This window comes from Abramis brama, assembly GCF_963993115.1.
Source record: "Abramis brama genome assembly, chromosome: 18".
In the NCBI taxonomy this organism is placed as follows: domain Eukaryota; kingdom Metazoa; phylum Chordata; class Actinopteri; order Cypriniformes; family Leuciscidae; genus Abramis; species Abramis brama.
This window is the reverse complement of record NC_139980.1, coordinates 10,386,547-10,408,229: the sequence shown is the minus strand read 5'-3', so window position 1 is coordinate 10,408,229 and position 21,683 is coordinate 10,386,547. Positions and strand designations below refer to the sequence as shown.

At 37.8% G+C, this 21,683-nt stretch overlaps 2 protein-coding genes across 4 annotated transcripts in view; one reads left to right on the top strand and one right to left on the bottom strand.

Moving 5' to 3' along the window:
• The window catches only part of fip1l1a (FIP1 like 1a), a 29,512-nt gene extending 11,743 nt beyond the window's left edge, over positions 1 to 17,769 (bottom strand). Inside the window, exons 1-12 of one of the 3 annotated variants that reach the window (XM_084090279.1) lie at positions 17,570 to 17,767; positions 16,962 to 16,998; positions 16,314 to 16,359; positions 14,637 to 14,682; positions 14,444 to 14,520; positions 14,255 to 14,304; positions 13,642 to 13,734; positions 13,392 to 13,519; positions 11,840 to 11,880; positions 9,008 to 9,107; positions 8,802 to 8,934; positions 4,233 to 4,284 (exon numbers count right to left, since the gene is read on the bottom strand). In XM_084090279.1, coding sequence (XP_083946405.1) covers positions 4,233 to 4,284; positions 8,802 to 8,934; positions 9,008 to 9,107; positions 11,840 to 11,880; positions 13,392 to 13,519; positions 13,642 to 13,734; positions 14,255 to 14,304; positions 14,444 to 14,520; positions 14,637 to 14,682; positions 16,314 to 16,359; positions 16,962 to 16,998; positions 17,570 to 17,608 — 842 coding nt within the window. In that variant the 5' untranslated portion in view covers positions 17,609 to 17,767. Of the gene's footprint in view, positions 1 to 4,232; positions 4,285 to 8,801; positions 8,935 to 9,007; positions 9,108 to 11,839; positions 11,881 to 13,391; positions 13,520 to 13,641; positions 13,735 to 14,254; positions 14,305 to 14,443; positions 14,521 to 14,636; positions 14,683 to 16,313; positions 16,360 to 16,961; positions 16,999 to 17,569 lie in introns of all 3 variants that reach the window. The other 2 variants (XM_084090277.1, XM_084090278.1) reach the window with 2 other exon arrangements.
• Positions 17,770 to 18,130: 361 nt separating this feature from the next.
• scfd2 (sec1 family domain containing 2) overlaps positions 18,131 to 21,683 on the top strand; it is a 133,204-nt gene continuing 129,651 nt past the window's right edge. The window contains exons 1-2 of the mRNA XM_084091061.1: positions 18,131 to 19,055; positions 19,834 to 20,002. Of these exons, the coding sequence (XP_083947187.1) occupies positions 18,242 to 19,055; positions 19,834 to 20,002 (983 nt within the window). The 5' untranslated portion in view covers positions 18,131 to 18,241. The remainder of the gene's footprint in view (positions 19,056 to 19,833; positions 20,003 to 21,683) is intronic.

Below are 21,683 nucleotides of genomic sequence, written 5' to 3'. Positions count from 1 at the left end.
TATATTATGGAAATCACATATTGTATTCGTTAACATTAGTTATTACATGGCTTGGTTGAATTCTAATGTAGAATTCGGTCTGTTATTTCTTGATAACAGACCGGTGCTAAGTATAACACACTGTTGCCATGAAAAACAGAGCGTTGCTATGGACGCAGGATTCTAACCGTAGAGATGGAACGGACTATTTTCTTTAGCGGAAGCAATGCAATCGTTTTTAAATCAATAAACTCCTTTTTAAATCAATATTTTGTGTCAAATTATACATTTATTTGGTAGGTAGCCATGTAATAAGCGGGATAATGTAGAGCGAGGCGGTTGTTATAGCGAATACAACCCCTTCAGGCTGATTCAAGAGGGGTCCCACTCCGCTTCGCGTCGGGGTCCTGATCAGCCTGTCGGGGTTGTATTCGCTATAACAACCGCCTCGCTCTACATTATCCCTTACTTAATGCACTATGAACTAACATGAACAAACAATGAACAGCCAGATTTTTATTAACTAACATTAACAATACATTAACTAATGTTAACAAATGAGACCTTTTTGTAAAGTGTTACCATTAAAACAATTATTATTGATATTCCACAACATGTGATGAGGGATTGCTAGCAAGTAATGAAACTATACTGGATGTGGATGCCAAGACTCAAAACATCTAAATCAAACCCAAGGATGAAAGCAATCTGCACTTAATATAAAATGACCGCCTCTTCCTAAAAATGGACTGTGGATTCTTTTTGATGACTGGAGAGCCAAGGCATGATACATTTAAAGCAGAAGGAAAGGTGCTATGCTTTTAAAATAATCTCCCAGAGAACCTTGTGGCCTATTTTAGTGGCCGGTTGCATAAACTGATTAGCCTAGTCTTAAAAGTTTTAGTTAAAAGCCTAGTTAAAAGTTTTTCTTCAAAACTGGTCCTAACTTTTTAAAGCCAGTTACATAAAAAGGTAGATCGGTCTAATTTGAATTGGAAAAGCAAGACTGATTATCTCTTGTCTAACTGCTAGTTCTTAAGACACGGTCTTAACATAGTGGCTAAGTTTATGCAACTGGCCCCAGGGGTGTCCCTCAGGGCTTTGTACAAGGACCCTTTATATTTACAATATTCTCCCAGCATGTGATGTTTATGTGTGAAAAACGAGCATGCATGTGACAGAGAGGACAGAAAAGAAGGGAGAAAAGAAGAAAAGTGAGTTTTTTGGAGTGATGGTAGTAGAGGAAGTGATTCATGAATTATACAGTTGTTGGCTGGCAGGGTTCGGATGAACGGAAACTCCTCCAAGGATGTTTGGACTTGGCAGAGAGGCTGAGACGTGAGAAGAACCATTCTTTAAACAACAGAAAAAGGACTGAAAAAAGCAAACTTGAGGATCAGGAAATGGAAAAAAAAAAATGGAGGGAGTTGGGTCAGAAGAGGGTGAAAAAGGATAAAATTAGCACAGAGAAGTAGATAGTCTGCAGCCATTTTGGTTCTTTCTATCCACCTTATTTTTTAACGCGGAAGTAAGCTATTTTCTGTGAATGTGCGAGACTTCCGGTTCATTAGCCGCAAAAGGTAAATAATGAGAAGAATAACAAAGTGCAGTAAATGGTAAAACTGGTTGCGCTACAAACCAGCATGTTTATGATTAAGCCACTACATTAAAATAACAGGGTAAGAAATACCAGTTTGCAATATCAAGCAGCATAATGAGCTTTTTTGTACAGCTAAAAATAACTGGAAGCAGATGACATCGGAAGCCAGACACATTCAATTTACAAATGTCATTTGTAAATGTACACGTCATTTGTACGTGAAAAATACGGTGGATAGGACATAAATGACAGTCAATTGAGAGAAGTCAGAGCTTTCATAAAATTTGCCATTACAAGCTCGACAAAGACATGAACAGAGAATAAATCCACATGACTCATGCTGATGCTTAACGAAGATGTGAACAAAGCAGAAATCCATTTAAAACCCACACTAATGCCTTTCAATAGTGGGGAAGCACAAATGTCACTTATCAGTGGCAAAATGTGTATTTAGATTTATTTTATTTTATTTTGATGTCTGCAAAGAACCTCCTTCTTAAACTGTCACTAAACAGTCATATTACTTAAATTACTAAAAGCTCACAACTGTAATTTTACCAATGGCAACAGGCAGACACTTCCAGTATCATACACAAAATAATATACAATTTTCTATAATTATAAAAAATAAAATCTGCATATATATTTTAAAATAAATCACAAAAATATACACAGAGCGCAAGCGTGTAAGTATTTATAAACCTAGTAATATATACCTATTGTTTAGGAAATGTCATGATTCCCCAGAAGCCTTAAAAGAATTGGCACTGAACCACTCAAATGCTCTGCAGATGATGATGCCTGTCAAACTGTGAGGGGAGTGAATCTAGAAATAAAGTAAGTGAGGGGGGAGATAGACAGGCAGAGACTTGGCTGTTTGTCTTGGGGAGAAAGGGAGGAAGAGTATAAGGCATAGATGGATGGGGAGTTCTGGATGCCTGTAAACAGGAGGCCAGAGGCACAAACATGGCCACCCTGTCTGTGTCTCTCTCTGCCTTATTTGGCGTTTGACTGGGTCAAGGATGGCTTTTTAACCGTATTTTAGTTTTAAGAAGATAAGTTATGGCGTCAGAGAGCTGAGAGGCATTCAAGTACAAAGAGACACACACACACGCGCACACACACACACACTTAACCACCTAAAATACACGTTTGATATCTTCCAAGCACAGAGATGAGCTGGAAGAGCCTGTTCAAACTGAATAAGTAATTCTGTGTGTATGGAAGAAAGACAGTCACAGTGGATTAACTGAAGCAGATGGGAGTTTAGTGCTTTTGTCTTGATTTCTCTTCTTCTAAGTCTGGGGTGAAACTTTGATGAGCTGCCCTACATACTTTCAGACAGGAACAGAGACAGAAGTAACGACTCTGACAGAGTGAAAAAAAATGTTTTTGTAGTTGCAGCCTAGTTTTACTGTCCCATAAACTCCATGAAGGCTGCCAATCACAGCTTTAGCAAGAGTCAATCATCTCTGTCATGAGGGACACTGAATGAATGAGTCCCATAACTTTTAAACTCGCTTTACTTTCTTGTTTTAATCTCATGGGCATCTTTTTATTCCTTATGTGATATTTCCTTTTGGTAATAACAATCTGCCATACTGTATAATAATCTGCTAAAAGAAAATATTATGCCAACATGTAGCAGCATTTACTTGTCTTGTTTGGATCCTTTTAGCATACAATTCATAAACTAAGAAAATACGGCAATAGGAATGACTATAACTATGATTCCATCCAAGTTGCGAAATGTACACTACCATTCAAAAGTTTGGGGTCAATCGGATTAAAAAAACAAAAATTGATCAAAATGGACAGTTAAGACATTTATAATGCTATTATAGATCAAGATTTCTATTTCAAATAACTGCTGTTCTTTTAAACTTTCTATTCATCAAAGAATTCTGAAAACGTACCATGATTTCTACAAAAATATTAAGCAGCACAACTGTTTTCAACATTGATAATAATAAGAAATGTTTCTTGAGCAGCAAAGCAGCATATTAGAAGGATTTCTGAAGGATCATGAGAAGATTGGAGTAATGTGGCTGAAAATACATAATAAATTACATTTTCAAGTACAAAACAGCTATTTAAAAAACAAAATGTAAAAAAAAAGGTGAATAAAGCATTTCTATCCCATGAATTCCATCATAATTTTTGGGCATGGTTCCTACCACATAAACTATTTATTCACTTCAAAGGTAAAGTGTATTTGTTTATATATATATATATTTTTTTAAATTTCGTTTACAATTTATGTAATACATTTTGATTTTATAAATTTAAAACATATTTTGTCATAAATTTAAAATGTATAAATGGCCACTCCACTAATGACTTCTAATGACTCCACTAATGCAGAGGTGTTCTGCAACAATGCAACATTATTAAGTCTCTTTCACAAGCTCTACCTCTTTGTCTCCCCAATTCTTTCTCTGTCTTTCTTTTTCTCCCTCTTTTGCTTGTATAGTGACCTGCTATGTTCTTGCTTTCTCTGTCTGCTATATCTCCTCTGTCTCTTTCTCCAGTATCTATGTGAGATCAACCTGGACACATACACACACATGATCCATATATCATACACAAACCCTTCTATAATGCTTAACAATCAATCATTAATGGAAAAAAACACTACAGAATAAACACTTACCTATCTAATGTTGGTATCATAGGTGGAGGGGCACCGGGAGGTAATGGGAAACCTGAAACGGCAGGCATAAACAGACATTATGTGAAAAATGATATGGTGAAATAGCTTAAAAAAGGAGAAATATTAAAATCGTGTGCATGGTGTACATACTTCTTCAAACACTAAAATGAGATTTCATTTAGTATAGCAAATGCATGTTTGTGTCTGTGCGTGTGTCCAGATGTCTTGACTTCAAATGACTCAACACTGTTTATGACACATCCAGACAGAATTCAACAAATTCAGCGGCCTGCAACTTTTACTGCCTTTGCTAACCGTGACCCCAATCCCCCCCCCTTTAAATGAATGCGTGAAACAAATGGGCCTTCGCAGCACCCCAAAAAACACATTCTCCCTCACATGGCTGAGACACACTTATCTGCTTTGATCACACTCAGCCACAGACTCGCAAACATTCGTGCACATCTGGGCACCATCCCCCTTTTGTTTTTCCACGGACCCCTGATGGGAGCCAGCTCCAAAAGGCCGTTTTCAACAACAACAAAAATGACTGGAAAAAGGCTGAAAGAAAAACAGTAATTTGAGGAACACAGAAATCACGCAGCTCTGGTTAACACAGAACGAGGCAGAAACGCAGCATCCCCTCAAACGCATGCATCCACTCACACAGAGCCTCGCAAATCATCTGTGTTGTCCTTGAAACTTCAGAGTCCCAGAAGAAAGCATGTACTTTGTGAACTATTCCCTAAACTGCTTTTTTCCCTCCCCGGTATGCCTGTGGATGCTATGCTAATTTATATCAGAGTTCTGTGGCAAGTTACAAAATAGTTCAGTAAGATCACAGATCTGCTGCTAGTGCACATGAGCACATGCTCCAAACACTGGTTCTATGCTATATAGTTTGTCATGTGTATTTTGAGCATGAGGACAAAACTGTCTTCAAAAAACTAATTTGTCAAAGGTATGGTACCATTTTATAATAAACAAATACATTTGTTAACATTAGTTAATGCCTTTTTGGACAATTTAAATTATAAATGTATTGAAAAGTCTGTTTATAAATGTATATGTACCCTACCATTCAAAGGTTTGGGGTCAGTTAGGTTTTTTTTTTTTTTTAATAAATTAGTACTTTTATTCAGCAATGATGCATAAAAATGTTCAAAAGTGACAAAGACATTTTAAACATTACAAAAGGTTTTCTTTTCAAATAAATGGTGTTATTTTGAACTTTATATTCATCAAAGAATCAATAATAAAAATGTTTCTTGAGCAGCAAATAAGCATATTAGAATGATCTCTGAAGGATCATGTGACTGATGACTGGAGTAATAATGAAAATTCAGCTTCGTCACTACAGGATTTGTATTTTTTTTTATATATATATTAAAATAGAAAATGGTTACATTAAATTGCAATAATATTTCACTAGATTATTCACTATACAATTGCAATATATATATATATTATGTAAAGTACTGTTTATTGTTAGTTTATGTTTGCTATTGCATTAGTAGTAACTAACGTTTCTGTAATGTATTACAGAATGAATGCATGGAACAAATTTCTTTACATTTTTTGAATGACAAGACATGATTGTGATGATGATTGTGAAAAGTTCTTCACAAATATGCGTTTTCATTTTCTTCCATCTTTCTTTCGTTTCTTTCAATGAGGTTAGGAAGTTGTATAATTTAGAGCTGCTGGACCTTTTAATGAAAATATTCTGCAAAGAGTGCTTAAAGGTACTTTATGGACATTTACAACCATTAATGTCCTCTAAAAGACTCTTTTTGTACAAAAATATTTAGACTATCAGTACAAAAATGTAAAATACAAATCCTCTCCTATCAAATCTGTTATTAAAAGTATGATTTGAATGAAAAAAAGGCTCTCACTCCTCCACAACCCCATTTAATCAAAACATTCCTCTCCATCTTTTTCCCCTCTCTCTCTTTCAGCACAGCTGGGTCATTCAGCACATTTCCAGTGCCACGATTGTGCTGGCATGGCACTTTTTCGTTCTTCCCGCCCTGAGCTATTTTTAGCTGCACACAGCCAGGGCCGACGCCAAGGGGGGGCATTCGCGGGCCATACCCCTCAAAAGAGTTACTTCACACTCCCCCCTCCCCCCGCTAAATGCGAAAAGCACGCACCCAAACCAGACCTCACAGCTGAACGTGATTTCGGCAGCCGCTGACACCCCGTAGAAATATAAATGCCCCCCCCCGATTTATGTGCCCTGCCGGCGGCTCTGCACACTGCACATTAGCAACACAAAATAAACAGCGTGGCCATAACGGTACAGCGATATCCACAGGGGGAACGAGTCCGAAAGAGAGGCCTATAACTTAAAGATGGGGAGGTGGGCTTATTCTTTGATAAAATGAAAATGGCCCGTTCTGGATTAAAGGCTGAACTTCAAAGGCTGGGCCTGACCAGGAAGTTTGATATTTTGACTGTATTAAAAAGGATGAGTTGGTCCTAAAAAAGGGGGTGATGGGTGAGTCTAAGTAAGAGGTCTGAGTGGGCTGGAGGAGGAGTGGTGAGATTTGGCAGGAGGCGATTTCTGATGGGGCTTTGAAGCAGAAGAGGAGAAGAGTTAAGAGAGCTCAACTATAGACTTCCTGTTGAAAGTGAGGCGGAGCAGCATCTGAGCAGGAAGTTAGCCAATCCGAGAGCCAGCAAGCCTGCGCTGCAGAGGAAAACCTGGAGAGAATTACACACACCTGGATATAGACGCACTAGCTCAAGCGCACATGTCTCCTACGCTCAGACTCCTACAGAGACACATGCACGCTCAATATTTAGTCACTGTCAAATGATACATGCACAGCTGCTGCAGTGCATCTGGTTTAGCACTGAACTTTAACCTTGAACCGAAGCATAAACATCATTTTGGGGCATCATGGGGCATTTCACTGCATTGCCCTAGTGTGCAATATTATAGAACACATTTTGGCCCTCCATAGACTGCAACGTACTCACCACTTTCAAGGCCCAGAAAGGTAGTAAAGACATCGCCTGTGGGACTGGTTCATCCACTATGTAAACAGCGTCAGAGACTGACACAGAAGAAAAGAAATTGTTGAATAAAGTCATAATTTTTGTTTTGTTTTTTACCCACAAACAGTATTCTCGTCGCTTCATAACATTAAGGTTGAATCACTGTAGTCACATGGACTATTTTAACAATGTCTTTACTACCTTTCTGGGCCTTGAAAGTGGTCGTTGCGTTGCTGTCTAGGGAGGGAACAGAAAGCTCTCGGATTTCATAAAAAATATCTTAATTTGTGTCCCGAAGATGAACGAAGGTCTTACGGGTTTGGAACCAAATGAGGGTAATTAATGACAGAAATGAAATTTTTAGGTGAACTAACCCTTTAACAAATATACAAACTACTTCATGAGGCAATGGATGTAGATTCAGTGCAGTTTGCTATATCATACCTGGCAAAAATAAACTTAATGTTTAAAGCGCACTAATAAGACGTGTTTAGGATATTAATTCTCTTCAGACCAGGAGAAGGCAGCAGGTTGCTCAACATGGGTGTGAATCAAACACATCACGGATACATGTTGTCATGGCAACCACAAATTCCCTATGGTTGACCATATGTACAATGCAGTGCAATGAAAACATCAACACAACCTTTGACCTCCCTTGGGCTGTTTGAAAATGTGCTGGTCTTAGGTCAAAAAAGGTCCAGCTTTATCTACCACTTGGATCATACATGTACATTTTAAAAAATGAGAAATAAGTTTGGGGTTGGTAAGATTTTTGACTGTTTTTGAAAAAAATGCTCACCAAGGCTGCATTTATTTGATCCAAAATACAGTAAAACCAGTAATATTGTCAAAAAAATGACAATTAAAATGAAATGTTTTCTATTTTAATATATTTTATAATGTAATTTTTTCCTGTGCTAATTTCAGCATAATTACCCCAGTCTTCAGTGTCACATGATCCTTCAGAAATCATTCTAACATGCCGGTTTAATGCTAAAGAAACAAATATTTACAAAGAAAATCTTATTATTATCAATGATGAAAACAGTTATGCTGCTTAATATTTTGCGGAAACCAAAATACATTTATTTTTAGGATTCTACGATGAATAAAAAACCCCAGAAAATAATCTTTTGTAACACTATAAATGTCTTTACTGTCACTTTTGATCAAATTAGTGCATCCTTGCTAAATAAAATAATGAATTCCCTAATTTATGAACGGTAAATTATTACAATAATAAATTAGGCAAAAATATTCAAAAATATAACTTAAAAATCTTCAATTTAACCTTAGCATTATGAGGATTGACCCGATTGTTATGAGACTAATCTGATTTATATTTAATATGCTGGTTAATATGCAGGACTGTGTCTTTTCTGATGTGTTCTGTTTGATTTTGGAACTATTATGAGTGAGAGATTTGCTCAAGGACAAGCTGAAGAAAAACCTGCAATGTCGTAGCATTCACATGCTACTACGTCACTACAGAGCATGGGCCAGTCCATTTTCTGCTGACACAGTGAGTGTGCATGAGTGTACAGTATGGAGCTCGCTTACCGGGTGGTGGTATAAGTGGGGGTGTGGTGCTGATGGAGGGAGGAGGGAAAGGTGGAGGTGGGATGTTTGGAGGAAAGAAGGGCAACCGCTTTGGGGAGGATGGCTTTGTGTCCGAGGATTGATCTGAAACGACCTGAAATACACACATATCACACAGACATATGAGATCAGTACTCTTTATGTCCATCAAGCACGCAAAAACACACCTGGATGTTATTTTCATCCGTGCTGTGACGTCTTCGGCCTTCCACTCGACTGATGGTCCCTGCATGTCCTCCGATAACATTGATCGAACCGCTTGACTTCCTGTACACCCACACACATAAATCAAAGTCAGATCATTACGTTGAGTCCATATGTGTGAGTGAGGAGGATTAAATGGCTTGCAGCGTGCAGTGCACATTTGATGAACACAAAAGATCCTGGCACTTTTTTTTGTTTGTTCTATAACACTTAGCACGCTGAGAAACACATGCAACCTCAGTCAACGCTATTTTCCTGCTGATCTGGGAAATCTCCTCTCATGTGCACGACAATATTTTTAGCTCATGTACACACAGCAGTTACACACTTGGGTGAATGTGTGCCGTGCAAGTCATCACCATTCATAAATCTTCAAGTCCCCTGAAACGTGGCTACAAATATTTTCAGCAATGCACAAATGAACAAGGCAATAACCTATTTCAGTCACTAAAAATTCATCAAATAAAACAGAGCGCATTAATATTGCATCAGACATTATGCATGCCGCAAGAAATTAAGCGTTCAAGCGTCCAAGTAAAGGGCAGCCTGTCTTCAAAAGTCTCTGTCATTGTTCATGTTCTGATGGTGAAGTTTGGGACAGAGTCAACTACAAAAAAAAAAAAAACATGAAATTGACTCACTTCTGGTGTCACCTACTTTCAGCAGACACAACAGTGGATTTAAGTGCTACCCTCTCATGATTTTATAAAAAATGGACATTAAAAATTCACAGTCTGCTCTCATCGCATGCTCTGTGTATTTTTAATCACTGTACGTCATGCAGTATTTTGCAGAGATTTCTCCATTTAAAGGGATTGTTCACCCAAAAATGAAAATAATTTCTTCACACAAAAGAATATTTTTTATATTTAACAGTTTTGACATTTAGACATTTCTCAAAATAACTTTTTTTTTTGTTCCAAAGAAAAAAGAAAATCATACAGGTTTGGAATGACACGAGGGTTAGTAAATAATGACAGAATATAAAAGTTTGGATGAACTATCCCTTTAAAGTTGCGCAAAGGAAGAAGCGACAGATTTTTTGTGACGTACATCGTGATTGGATTATAAGATGCGAGCGTTGCATTCAAAAATGGAGGCAGAGAAAAACAAGATTGCAGGGACGGGGTTTTAGCATATTAAAAGATTGGAGAAGTCTTACATATGTCACCAGAGAGAAGACTTACTGGAAGATCCAGATATGACATTTTTTTTTTTTTAAATTAAACATGCATTTAGAAAATAGATTTAAATAGAATGAAAATAGAATTCATAGAAATTCACATCTCATTCATAGAGTAAGCAGTCAAGCTATACCTGAATATGCACATGAACTCAAATGAACTTTTTTCTTTCTTTTTTTTTGGCAAAACCACTGCATTATAATGTAGCTGAACAAGATCGAATAACAGTGTTTGTTAAGGCCCATTCGATTCCGAAAATGCCACCTCATGCTCTGTGTTTAAATGGGCGTACTGTGACTGACTCCTGCATCCTGTCTGTGCGTGTATGTGTAATAATGAAAGCCGGACTGTTGCTTTACCCTTGAATGCTCCAGTTCATACACGTCCCCCTGAGCAAGGCATAACCTTCAACTGATCGAAGAGAAGTTCAAGGAACGGCTGATTAAAAATCACCCCCGCTAACTCCTGCCCAGGACCAAAGGCAGTCTGGACCACCAGGACTGAACCATGGTGTGTGTGTATTTGTGTTGTGTCTCATAGAAAAGTAATAGTGAAATATTAGGAGGTTTCAACAGTCAGGATGTTTTCTTCAGGGGAGAACAGAAAACAAGAGCTGATAGAAATCAAGAGCTAAAAAAGAAAAGAAAGAAAGAAAGTATTAAAACCGGCGTAAACAGGGATGATAACATGCGTATGGAGCGTTTAGGACAACAGCAGAAAGCCATTATCACAAAATGCTGCTGTTACAGGGAACATGTCTGGCACGCAAAGTAAATAAGAGTCCTATACTGCCCAAACATTTCAACTGCACATGATGTTTCAAGAAGAAAAATACAGACAGAAATTACATTTACATTTATTAATTTAGCAGACGCTTTCATCCAAAGCGACTTACAGATGAGAACAATAGAAGCAGTTAAACTAACAATAGGACAACAATACGCAAGTGCTATGACCCTTCCTAGTTTAATCTAACACAGTACCTGTAGGCCTATTTTTATATTTATTTTTTAAGATAATAGATATAGAATAGAAGATAAAGTGTTAGTATTAATGGATCAAGTGTTGCCGAAATAGATGCGTCTTTAGCCGTTTCTTGAAAATGAACACGGACTCAGCCGCTCTGGTTGAGCTGGGCAGAACAGACCAGGAAAAGGTCAGAGAAAGAGTTAAAAAAATTACATTAACTATAGCAACGCTACTGCCTCTTCATTAGAGATTCTTAATACAATTTGTTTTACACTGTATGCAAAGGCTGACTGGCCTTCTCTTACGTGTTGTAAGCTGTTCCATAGTGCACCTCTTCAATTTAAATGAGCTTATAATGGGCTGATATATAGCCTATCGTGTGCTGAGTTTGGAAGCATCCTCTTTACTTCTGGGAAAATACTTCAAAATACCTGTAAAGGGTTTTAGAACTCAAGCCAAAGACATTGTAAACCAAAATGTTGGCTACTGTCAGTGTTTTAAAGTGACAGTTCACCAGAAAAAAGAACAAGCTGTTATCATTGACCCACATCTTGTTCCAAGAAAGAAAGTGTCTGAAATGTGTGTATGGGTTGGTCTGATTGGTTAACACTGATAAGTTTGATTTAGGGTTCATGTACACACCTGGATGAGTATTCAGACAGATCACTAGAACTCTGATGCACCTGGAAAGAGAGAGAGAGACCACACATTCATATGAATAGACACATATTCTGTGTAGACAAGTGATCTAAAACGTCTTGGGCCGTCTAAAGTGGCAGCATTTTAAGTCACCATAGGTGCTTCCAAAGTAAAATGTGTTCTAAAAGGTATAAATCCAGTAAGTTGCCTTCTAATGCTGGGTACACACCAAAAGATAATCGGGCTGATTTTGGGCCGATTTCCCCCCTTCCGACAATCCTAGCTATGTCCCGATTATCTTGATGGTTCTGCAGATTATCTTATCAGATTTTCCCTTGGTGTGAGGTGTGTTAAGAGTGTCCGAAGCTGATCGGAAGAACGTCGGAGCCGCCCCGATCGCGAATCGTAAATATTCAACATGTTTAATATTTCCGATCAGAAATCCTGATGTGTGGGGGGAACCCCCGAGGACAAACGCGCGCACGCTCTGGAGATTATCACGTGAAACAAAACAATATCCAATCAGAAAGCGAGATGATGGAAGACGGAAGCATAAACGCAGTCATGGCGCAGCACAAAGTGAAATTGATGTGGACAGCAGAAATGGAGGATCAGCTTGTTGATAATTCCAACAACAAAATCATTCCAAACACTATCATTGCAATTTCTTCCTGCATATCGTTCGGCATGCTTATTCTGAAGTCTCGCGAGATTTTGCGAGATTTCCTGTGTTCACAGTCGAGACTCTGGTTGAAAATCTGTTCGTGTGTGGTGTGCTGTCTTTGTCACATCATGGCACACCACACACTATAGGAGCAAACCGGTTAAATCTAGGATTTTTTGTCCTCATGTTTGTGGTCTATCACATTTTGAAAATCTTATAAGATGTAAAAAATCTTTTGGTGTGTACCCAGCATAAGATACCTTGTTTTATCCAAATTATAAGGTAGCTACACATGTGAAGGCAGTCCCAGAATACACTGCAACAAGCTCAATGGAAAAAATTAAAAATGTTAATCTGGCAGACACGGCAATAGAGTGGTGTAGGCCAAAACGCGGAAACAAGTTAGCATTTTAGCACGTCCGGTTCCATCGTCCAGAAGACAATGGGTTTTTTGAATGGGGTTTTGGTCAAATGGCTGAAATAAAGTCTGTGGTGAACACAAGCTCATGACACTTTCACGTTTTATTCTACGACATAAAACACATCAGCATTACCCAACATGTGTTTGTTTTTTTAGCTGTTGCGTCTCTTGAAAATGGTGGTTGCTAACAAGTGGCTAAATAGGACTACAGAGGCTGTCGGGGACATTAAACGTCAACACGCTGAACAGTTAAACTCAGTTCGCTTTTACAGCCTCAGTATGCTCAGTCACTTATGAGGTTTCATGACAGTTAGGATGCTCCCTTAGAAAGCAAGGTATTTCACTAGGCTTTGGAACAGAGCTAGCATGTCTGAAACAGCAGTAAATGCCCTGTCACAACTAATTATCAACATCCTAGTATAAAACATCATGAGAGAAGTGAGGGCATATTTTAGATCTGCTAAATGTACCATTATTTTGCTGGATGACGACAGGCTCAGGATCTCTAGGCTCATGCGTAATCGTCTTTGTTTGTCACAGTATGCCTTCCAGGTGTCCTCATTAAAACCATAGTTAAAGTAGTCAGACAGATCCGCACCTGCGTTTATACACAACATGCGCTGTGAGAGTTTGTACTAGAGAAAACGTACATTTGAATATGAGGTACACTAACACACACACACACACACACTTTACAAGTCTTAACGCAATCAACTGCACCTGGTTTCCTCCATGGCTTCTCCTCAAAGGACTCCACATCCACCTGCAGGACACTGCCTTCAGCATCCAGATCCAGCCCTCTAGACTTGGAGCCTGACTCACAGTAGATAAGACTTTAGAGGCTGCATTCTCACATACAGATCAAACCAAACCCAGAGAAATTTCCTAAAGGGATCCTTATAATAGACGTGCCATTTTTATTTTTATTTGATCAAATAAATGGTCAGTAAAAGGAAAGTTTTCCTTTGGAAAATGACAACCTCAGGAGGTCAAATTAAAACACAATTAGATGAGCTCTGAGCTGTATTGCTGTCTATTCATTGATAAAAAAATAAAAAAAATCTCTAAATTAAAGAAAAATATTAGTTTGATCATTTTTTCCCCTTTACAAAAACTCGGGGTGGAATACACTCAACACTGCAATATCTGTAAATACAGAAAAACTTGTTTTCAATAGGTCCAAATGATGTAATGGGGAAAATAATGCAGTAAATTTGGGGCACATTACGTGTTTGGTAATTAAAATGTTCTAATATTTAAAAATAGTTTTTACTACAGAGTAATATATGAGTTGAATATCAAATCAACAGATTAATTACCTGCACTTTATTACCTGATACAGAGGACTTTATGTTCAGATTGATGGAACTGGAACCAAATGACCTACAGAGTAAACCACAAAGAGACAATTAAGTATCATTATAGCAATTTATTAGACCCAAAATGCCTTAAGGCATCAGAAGTATCTCTGTATGACATGAGAAGGCTTGACAATGTCAAAACCTCTGACTGAATTACTCACAAGCCCTGAGATCCGCCTGTTTTTATGTCACCGATGGTCACACAGACATCATCATCATCACTGTCTGATTCACTCTCCTTTGAGGGGGAAAACCAAAACGGATGTGTTTGTAAAGTTAAATTAATGCCCTACATTATCATGACAAAAATTCAATAAATAAAAAGTTTAAAACATGTTTTGCTAAAACAAGAACCTGGTAGCTGAGTCTATTCACACCATCCACATCACCAATCAGAGCACTGCGGAAGTAAGACATATTTTATAACCAATTAGATTATAAAATAATGCAAATGTATTGAATTATCAAAAAAAAGAGAGATTTATTTACATTTTCAAACTAGGGAAAAATATGGATTAAATTTAAATAATTGACAGTTTGGGAAAGCAATTCATACACAAGAGGTTTGAAGCAAATTAACACTTTTAATAAAATGTTATATATATATATATATATATATATATATATATATATATATATATATATACACACACACACACACACACGTGTATTAATCGCGTATTCTTAATTGAAGTGTAGGTCAGGTCAGGTCAGGTGTGTGTTCTGTAGGAGAAACTTCATTTTCCTTCAGATGCACAGACTTCCTTTCAGCGTCATCTGCCTGTCTGATTTAATCACATGCACTAATTGAAGCTACAGAACAATAAAAATGCTTTTACACTAAGCAAAAATGGCCAATGAGCAGGATCAATTTACAAGCACATCTTTAGCTGCAGGCCTACATTAGTTTAAGTGAGGCCTATATCACTGCGGCCTCATCAGGCTTATTTAAGGCCAGTGCAACGTGAGGGAAAATTCTCGCTTGGGTTTGAGTTTTGCCCCCGACTCTAATGAAGGTAAAGCAATCCAACCGATGAAAAACGCTGCGTCGACTCCAAGAAACAGCTAACACGTCTCTACACTATGCTGGGAAGAAGAGGAATAAAACAATGGTTAATATTCCTTCTCATTCCTACTCCAGTGAGCAAATAAGAGGAGCTTATACTGTATTAGCTCTGTGCACATCCAATGCTGAATTTAACAAGCGTCCAAAGAGTTCCATCAGACACGCGTGGCTTGATCCAATTTCTGAGCATTTTTTTTTTTTGCAAAGAGGCCTATCGGCACGGACATGTCCCATACCCATGGTCATTACTAAGCGGTGAAATGGGCATTAAATATACACGCTTCATTTGTACACAGCTACTTGCCCTAACAGGAAATAAATGTGTCAGCCTCTCTCGTTCTGAGTCGGCACACCATTAGGTCTTGTAAACTTTAAGTTCAAATGCAAAATCAGCCGGGGCTAAAGTGACCTGAAAGTTACTGACATTGCCAGCAGCAGAAAGTCCCACAACGACAGAGAATTTAAATGTTAATGTGTGTGTGTGTGTGTGTGCTTGTGTTGGGGACATGTTTTAGTAAATGGGGATGAAGCAGATTTGTATATGCTAATGTAAACAAAAGTGAGGAAGAACTACTTAAAAAAAAAAAAAGGCAAACAGACATACAAGATTAATAAATCAACTGCCTGATTCAAGCTATGCCAACAAAATACTGCAATAATTAATCCAAAAGTCTTTGCACCAGTTTTTACTTTATATTTCTGTCTTTTTACACCAGAGTTCAAACTATTACGCTCAGGGCTGTAGCAATCATTATAACACTTTTAGAGATTTTAGAGCTTTTATGCAGAGTTGTGAACTGTGTAGTCTACAAAAGTCTGGATAAGCATCCATTCATTGAGACTTCGATAAAAGGCAAGTGATGGTAACATATTAGAAACTATCAACCAAGTTCCACTTCATCAAATCGCAAGTTTCTCATTGGAAACTCATCAATCGCTCGAGACATTTGCTTTGGCACACTCACCTGAACACTTCCTTTTCCGTTGTCTCTTCTTCGTCAAAATTGTCATCTATTTATGATAAAAAACAGACAGATGTTGTATATAGATTGAAGTTGAAGAAGTTTATAGTTAATTAATTCTATAAAGCCTACTCTATTATATTTGATACACAAATTTCCATGGCCTCTATATTATCAATGCAATCAATACTTTGCTGAAAAACCTGTTGTACACAAACATGTCTTTTTGCTGTGAAATCTGATAATGATTTTTGTTTACATTAATGTAAGAAAAGCTTTTATATCGTGAGTAATATTTTTAAAAGTGAGTATCAAATATAAGAAATCAGTCTGAGTTTCCCAAAAGCATCATAAGCCTAAATTGATCATAGAGACCATTGGTGGCAATTGTTCTACGATCAACTTTTGGGAAATGCAGCCCAGATCTCTCAATAATCAATGTATTGCACTGAATGATATGTCACATATACGTCCTCACACAACAAAAACTACAGAGCTTTGATCATAAACCTATTTTAATATCATCTTACTAAATATTAATGGTACAGTGTGACAACTGACATGTACATGCATGTTATGCAAGTAGTAGTGTGTAATAAATATCTCTTTACATTACAAGCCAATAATTTCATATTTTGGCCATATACATACCAGCAACTGCATGATACTCAACAACACAAAACACCAACTAAAAAAATAATAATAATAAAATAGTCAAAACACATATGAGGGACTTCACATGAATCAAAAAAGTTATCAGATGGTGGAATTTTTAAACCAGACATTTTAAAACCTGATATTCAGAATGTAATCTCTACATTAAATTATATAGATTTTTTATTCACTCTGATTCCTCTAAATTGAACATGATACAGCATTTGTCATGACCTTTTTGCCATATTTTACATGGAAAATGAATTAACAAATAAAACAAACAAACAAATAGAGTTTAAAATGAGCTGTCCAACTGCTTTTAAATGTAGCAGCACTTACATTATGTTATGTTAGGTGTGTAAATGTATTTATGCCATATCTCTGTAGGGTAGATTTGAAAGTAAATGTTTCGAAAAGCGTGCAGCTGGATAAATAACGGTCTCTCTCTCTGTTGTAATAAACTTAGGGTCAGATCCCTGATTAAAAACGTATGCTTTTGGTTTGGTAGATGTTGGTCTGGTCATCTTATTTTCATCTCATCGCGAGTACGCTTGATTGCCTTCAGTCAGTTTTAAAGTTTGATCGTCCGTTTGTTTATTTCTCACCTCCATAAAGCCAGTCAGTCTCGTCATCAGTGCTCTCATCAGCTGTTTTCTCTACCTCTCGTGTGGACATGATCACCTCCGGGTTTTTGCGCTTTGATTTGAGAGTTTAATTCAGTGATTCACCGAGTTCGACAAAGTAACGTAGTGTGATAATAGTTTCAGGGGTTACTGTCACAGCTGTCACAGTAGTGACGCGCCACGTGTTGGTGTAGCAGGTGCGCGTTACCAAAGAGACGCACGCGCACGTGTGGAGGACCGCAGGAAGTTCAGCATCACAAATTAAAAGCGTGATGTTTGTTCATTTATTCATTTATTTATGGACAAACGCGAGCTCACTTCACTATTCAAAACTTTTTTTTTATAACTGACAAATCCTTGCCTTTATTCTTTATTCTTACCTGTTAATGTGTTACAATATTTTAAATAATGACCATATAATCAAAGGCAACCATGTTGAAAAGGCAAGCGATTTTCATGTATATAATATACCATCATATTTCACTTTTCAAAGCTCCCAGCTGATTGCTACACCATGACGCATAACTACCGCGACGCCTCTGCGCCACGTCACCTTTGAGAGACTCACATGGGTTTGTTTTGAATGGTGTCTGTTTGACAGTTCTGCTGTTGTATTCGTTCATCTCATTTTAAAACGCCAGCATTTGCGGAAATATGTTGCCCACGGATGGTGTCGTGTGTTTCCCCGGTCAGACGTGGGAAAAAGTGCTATCAAAAGTAAAAAAGGCTGTTGTTTTCATGGATGATCGGTGTTCGGAGAGTCTGCACTGGAACGGAGGAGCTGCGCTTCTGTTTGAGGCTGGAGCTCGAAACATCAAACAGTTCTCAAGCTTTGAATCGGGTGGAGAGAATGAACCCAAAGCTGTGTTTGTGGTCAGTTCCGTGCTGAAAGGTAGAACCGCAGACATTATCAAAGACATCATATCCCTCAGTCACTTCCAGTACTGTGTGGTGTTCACAACTGTTCCTCACTCCCTTCACCTCCTTGCGAATAATGTGAACGCTGATCTGGAGAGGAACCTGGTGTTTGAGCAGTTTGAAGAGAAACTGTGTGAGTGGATGGGTGATATGAACTATACTTCTGAGGTCATGCATGCTCCTGTGGTCTTTGCCCCTCTGACGCAGCACCTTCAACTTTTGCCTGCTTTCTCTGATATCTTCCCTTTATTGGAAGTTGATCTTCAGTCCATCAACGAGAAGAGGCCGGAGAAAAAACGATTTGGGAGTCTGATGGATGTGGATATGAACTCTCTCCCACCTGAGCTGCAGATTCAGATTAAAGCTCTGGCTTCGGCCCTCAACGCCCTGTTTGAGTTCATCGGTACCCGTGAGGACAGCTTTTCGGTGGGTCCGATGAGCCGTCTGATCGCAGGGGAGCTCGCCAATCACCCACAGGCCAAAAACAGGAGGAAGGCGGCCCCCAATAAAGCATCAGTGGTGTTTGTTGATAGAACCCTTGATCTTACAGGTGTAGTCCAATGTGTCTAAATACATATTCAATCATTGGTACTCAAAGCAAGGCACTACATGAAAAACCATTGATTTTTCATGGACTGGTCAATTTTGAGATTATGAATTATTTTACTTGCATAACATGTCTTCTTTCAGACTAGTGGAAGAATAATACACATTTAAGTGTTTATTTTATTAAAATGTATCTATTTGCATCTTTAGATTAAAAAATACCTTACATAGCTATACAGGCAATTTTCTCAAAATATTATTATTATTTTTTTCACGCACTGAGCCAGAAATCTCCACTTCAGTAACACTTGTCTACACCAAATTTATCTATATTCTATAGGGGTTTACAGAGGGGTTCATTCGTATATAATCTGCTTGATTTGTAACATTTTATTGGTAAAATATGGTGACTTTTTCTTGCTGTTAAAAGTATTTATGGGGTGATAAATATAGATATCCAAATGGCCTGTGTAATATGCCAGCAAAATAAAACAAGAATTTTGAACCTGGCTTTTCCTGGTAGATTTCTATTCTAAGCCTATTTGCATATTTAAACATAACATAACGAAACTTGTAAGACAAAACAATTATCTTAATGTACTCAGCTGGGGTAGTATAGTGAAACTTATTTTTATTTTTATTTTTTTTACCCTGTTCACCTGTGCCTTGCCTTATGCCACATCATGGTGGCATATATTATAACACAGTATGACTTGTTCTAATTCTGTGTCCTTTCAAAACGTACTTACTTTTTCCTGTTTCTCTTATTTCTCAATCTATAGGGGCTGTTGGCCATCATGGTGACAATCTGGTTGAGAAAATCCTGTCAGTGTTACCACAGTTGCCAGGTCATGTGACTGATGTTCAGGTGGACATGTTGGAGCTCACACACCTGAAGCAGACAACTGATACAAATGGCATTTTGGCACCAGGCTGCTTGGCACAGAACCAGTAAGTCTTTTTCTTGTTGTTGTTTTTTTTAAATAGAAAACACCCAAAAGCACTCTTGTAAAGACCATGCAAAGAACATGCAATGAGTGCATATTCATATTGTGGTGAAAAAAAAAAAAAAATGTATATCTTGATTACTTTTTTATTGTCTCAGAAGCATTTTAATTTTTAATTAAGTGTTTTCAATTCAATGATTACATGTTCATGATGGGTTGGTTATAATATTAACTGGTTTAAGGTATTAACATGCAGGTTCAGACCTATGGTTTGATCTAGGAGCCGATTGTAACGGAATAGCATTGTATTGAAGGGGATAGTTCACCCAAAAAATGAAAATGCTGTCATTATTTACTCACCCCCATTTCACTTAAAGCCTATATAACATTCTTCCAACTTCTGTTGAACACAAAAGTTGTTTTCAAAAGTAGTGTTGTTTCATTGACTGAAAGTCAGTAGGGTCTAATATTGTTTTGACCCCGCTGACTTTAAAAATATCCACAGAAGAAAGAGTCATACAGGTTTTAAACATGAGGGTGAGTAAATAATATCAGAATTGTCTTTTTGGGTTGATATGTAACCAAAGATTACTCCAATGTACCAAAATTTCAGAAATCTTTAATAATACCAGCAATTCTCAATACCAATTTAGGTACCAATTTTTATATACATTATTATATACTTACCGGTAAATAAATATATATATATATATATATATATATACCGGTAAATATATACAGTGAGGAAAATAAGTATTTGAACACCCTGCTATTTTGCAAGTTCTCCCACTTAGAAATCATGGAGGGGTCTGAAATTGTCATCGTAGGTGCATGTCCACTGTGAGAGACATAATCTAAAAAAAAAAATCCAGAAATCACAATGTATGATTTTTTAACTATTTATTTGTATGATACAGCTTCAAATAAGTATTTGAACACCTGAAAAAATCAATGTTAATATTTGGTACAGTAGCCTTTGTTTGCAATTACAGAGGTCAAATGTTTCCTGTAGTTTTTCACCAGGTTTGCACACACTGCAGGAGGGATTTTGGCCCACTCCTCCACACAGATCTTCTCTAGATCAGTCAGGTTTCTGGGCTGTCGCTGAGAAACACGGAGTTTGAGCTCCCTCCAAAGATTCTCTATTGGGTTTAGGTCTGGAGACTGGCTAGGCCACGCCAGAACCTTGATATGCTTCTTACAGAGCCACTCCTTGGTTATCCTGGCTGTGTGCTTCGGGTCATTGTCATGTTGGAAGACCCAGCCTCGACCCATCTTCAATGCTCTAACTGAGGGAAGGAGGTTGTTCCCCAAAATCTTGCAATACATGGCCCCGGTCATCCTCTCCTTAATACAGTGCAGTCGCCCTGTCCCATGTGCAGAAAAACACCCCCAAAGCATGATGCTACCACCCCCATGCTTCACAGTAGGGATGGTGTTCTTGGGATGGTACTCATCATTCTTCTTCCTCCAAACACGTTTAGTGGAATTATGACCAAAAAGTTCTATTTTGGTCTCATCTGACCACATGACTTTCTCCCATGACTCCTCTGGATCATCCAAATGGTCATTGGCAAACTTAAGACGGGCCTTGACATGTGCTGGTTTAAGCAGGGGAACCTTCCGTGCCATGCATGATTTCAAACCATGACGTCTTAGTGTATTACCAACAGTAACCTTGGAAA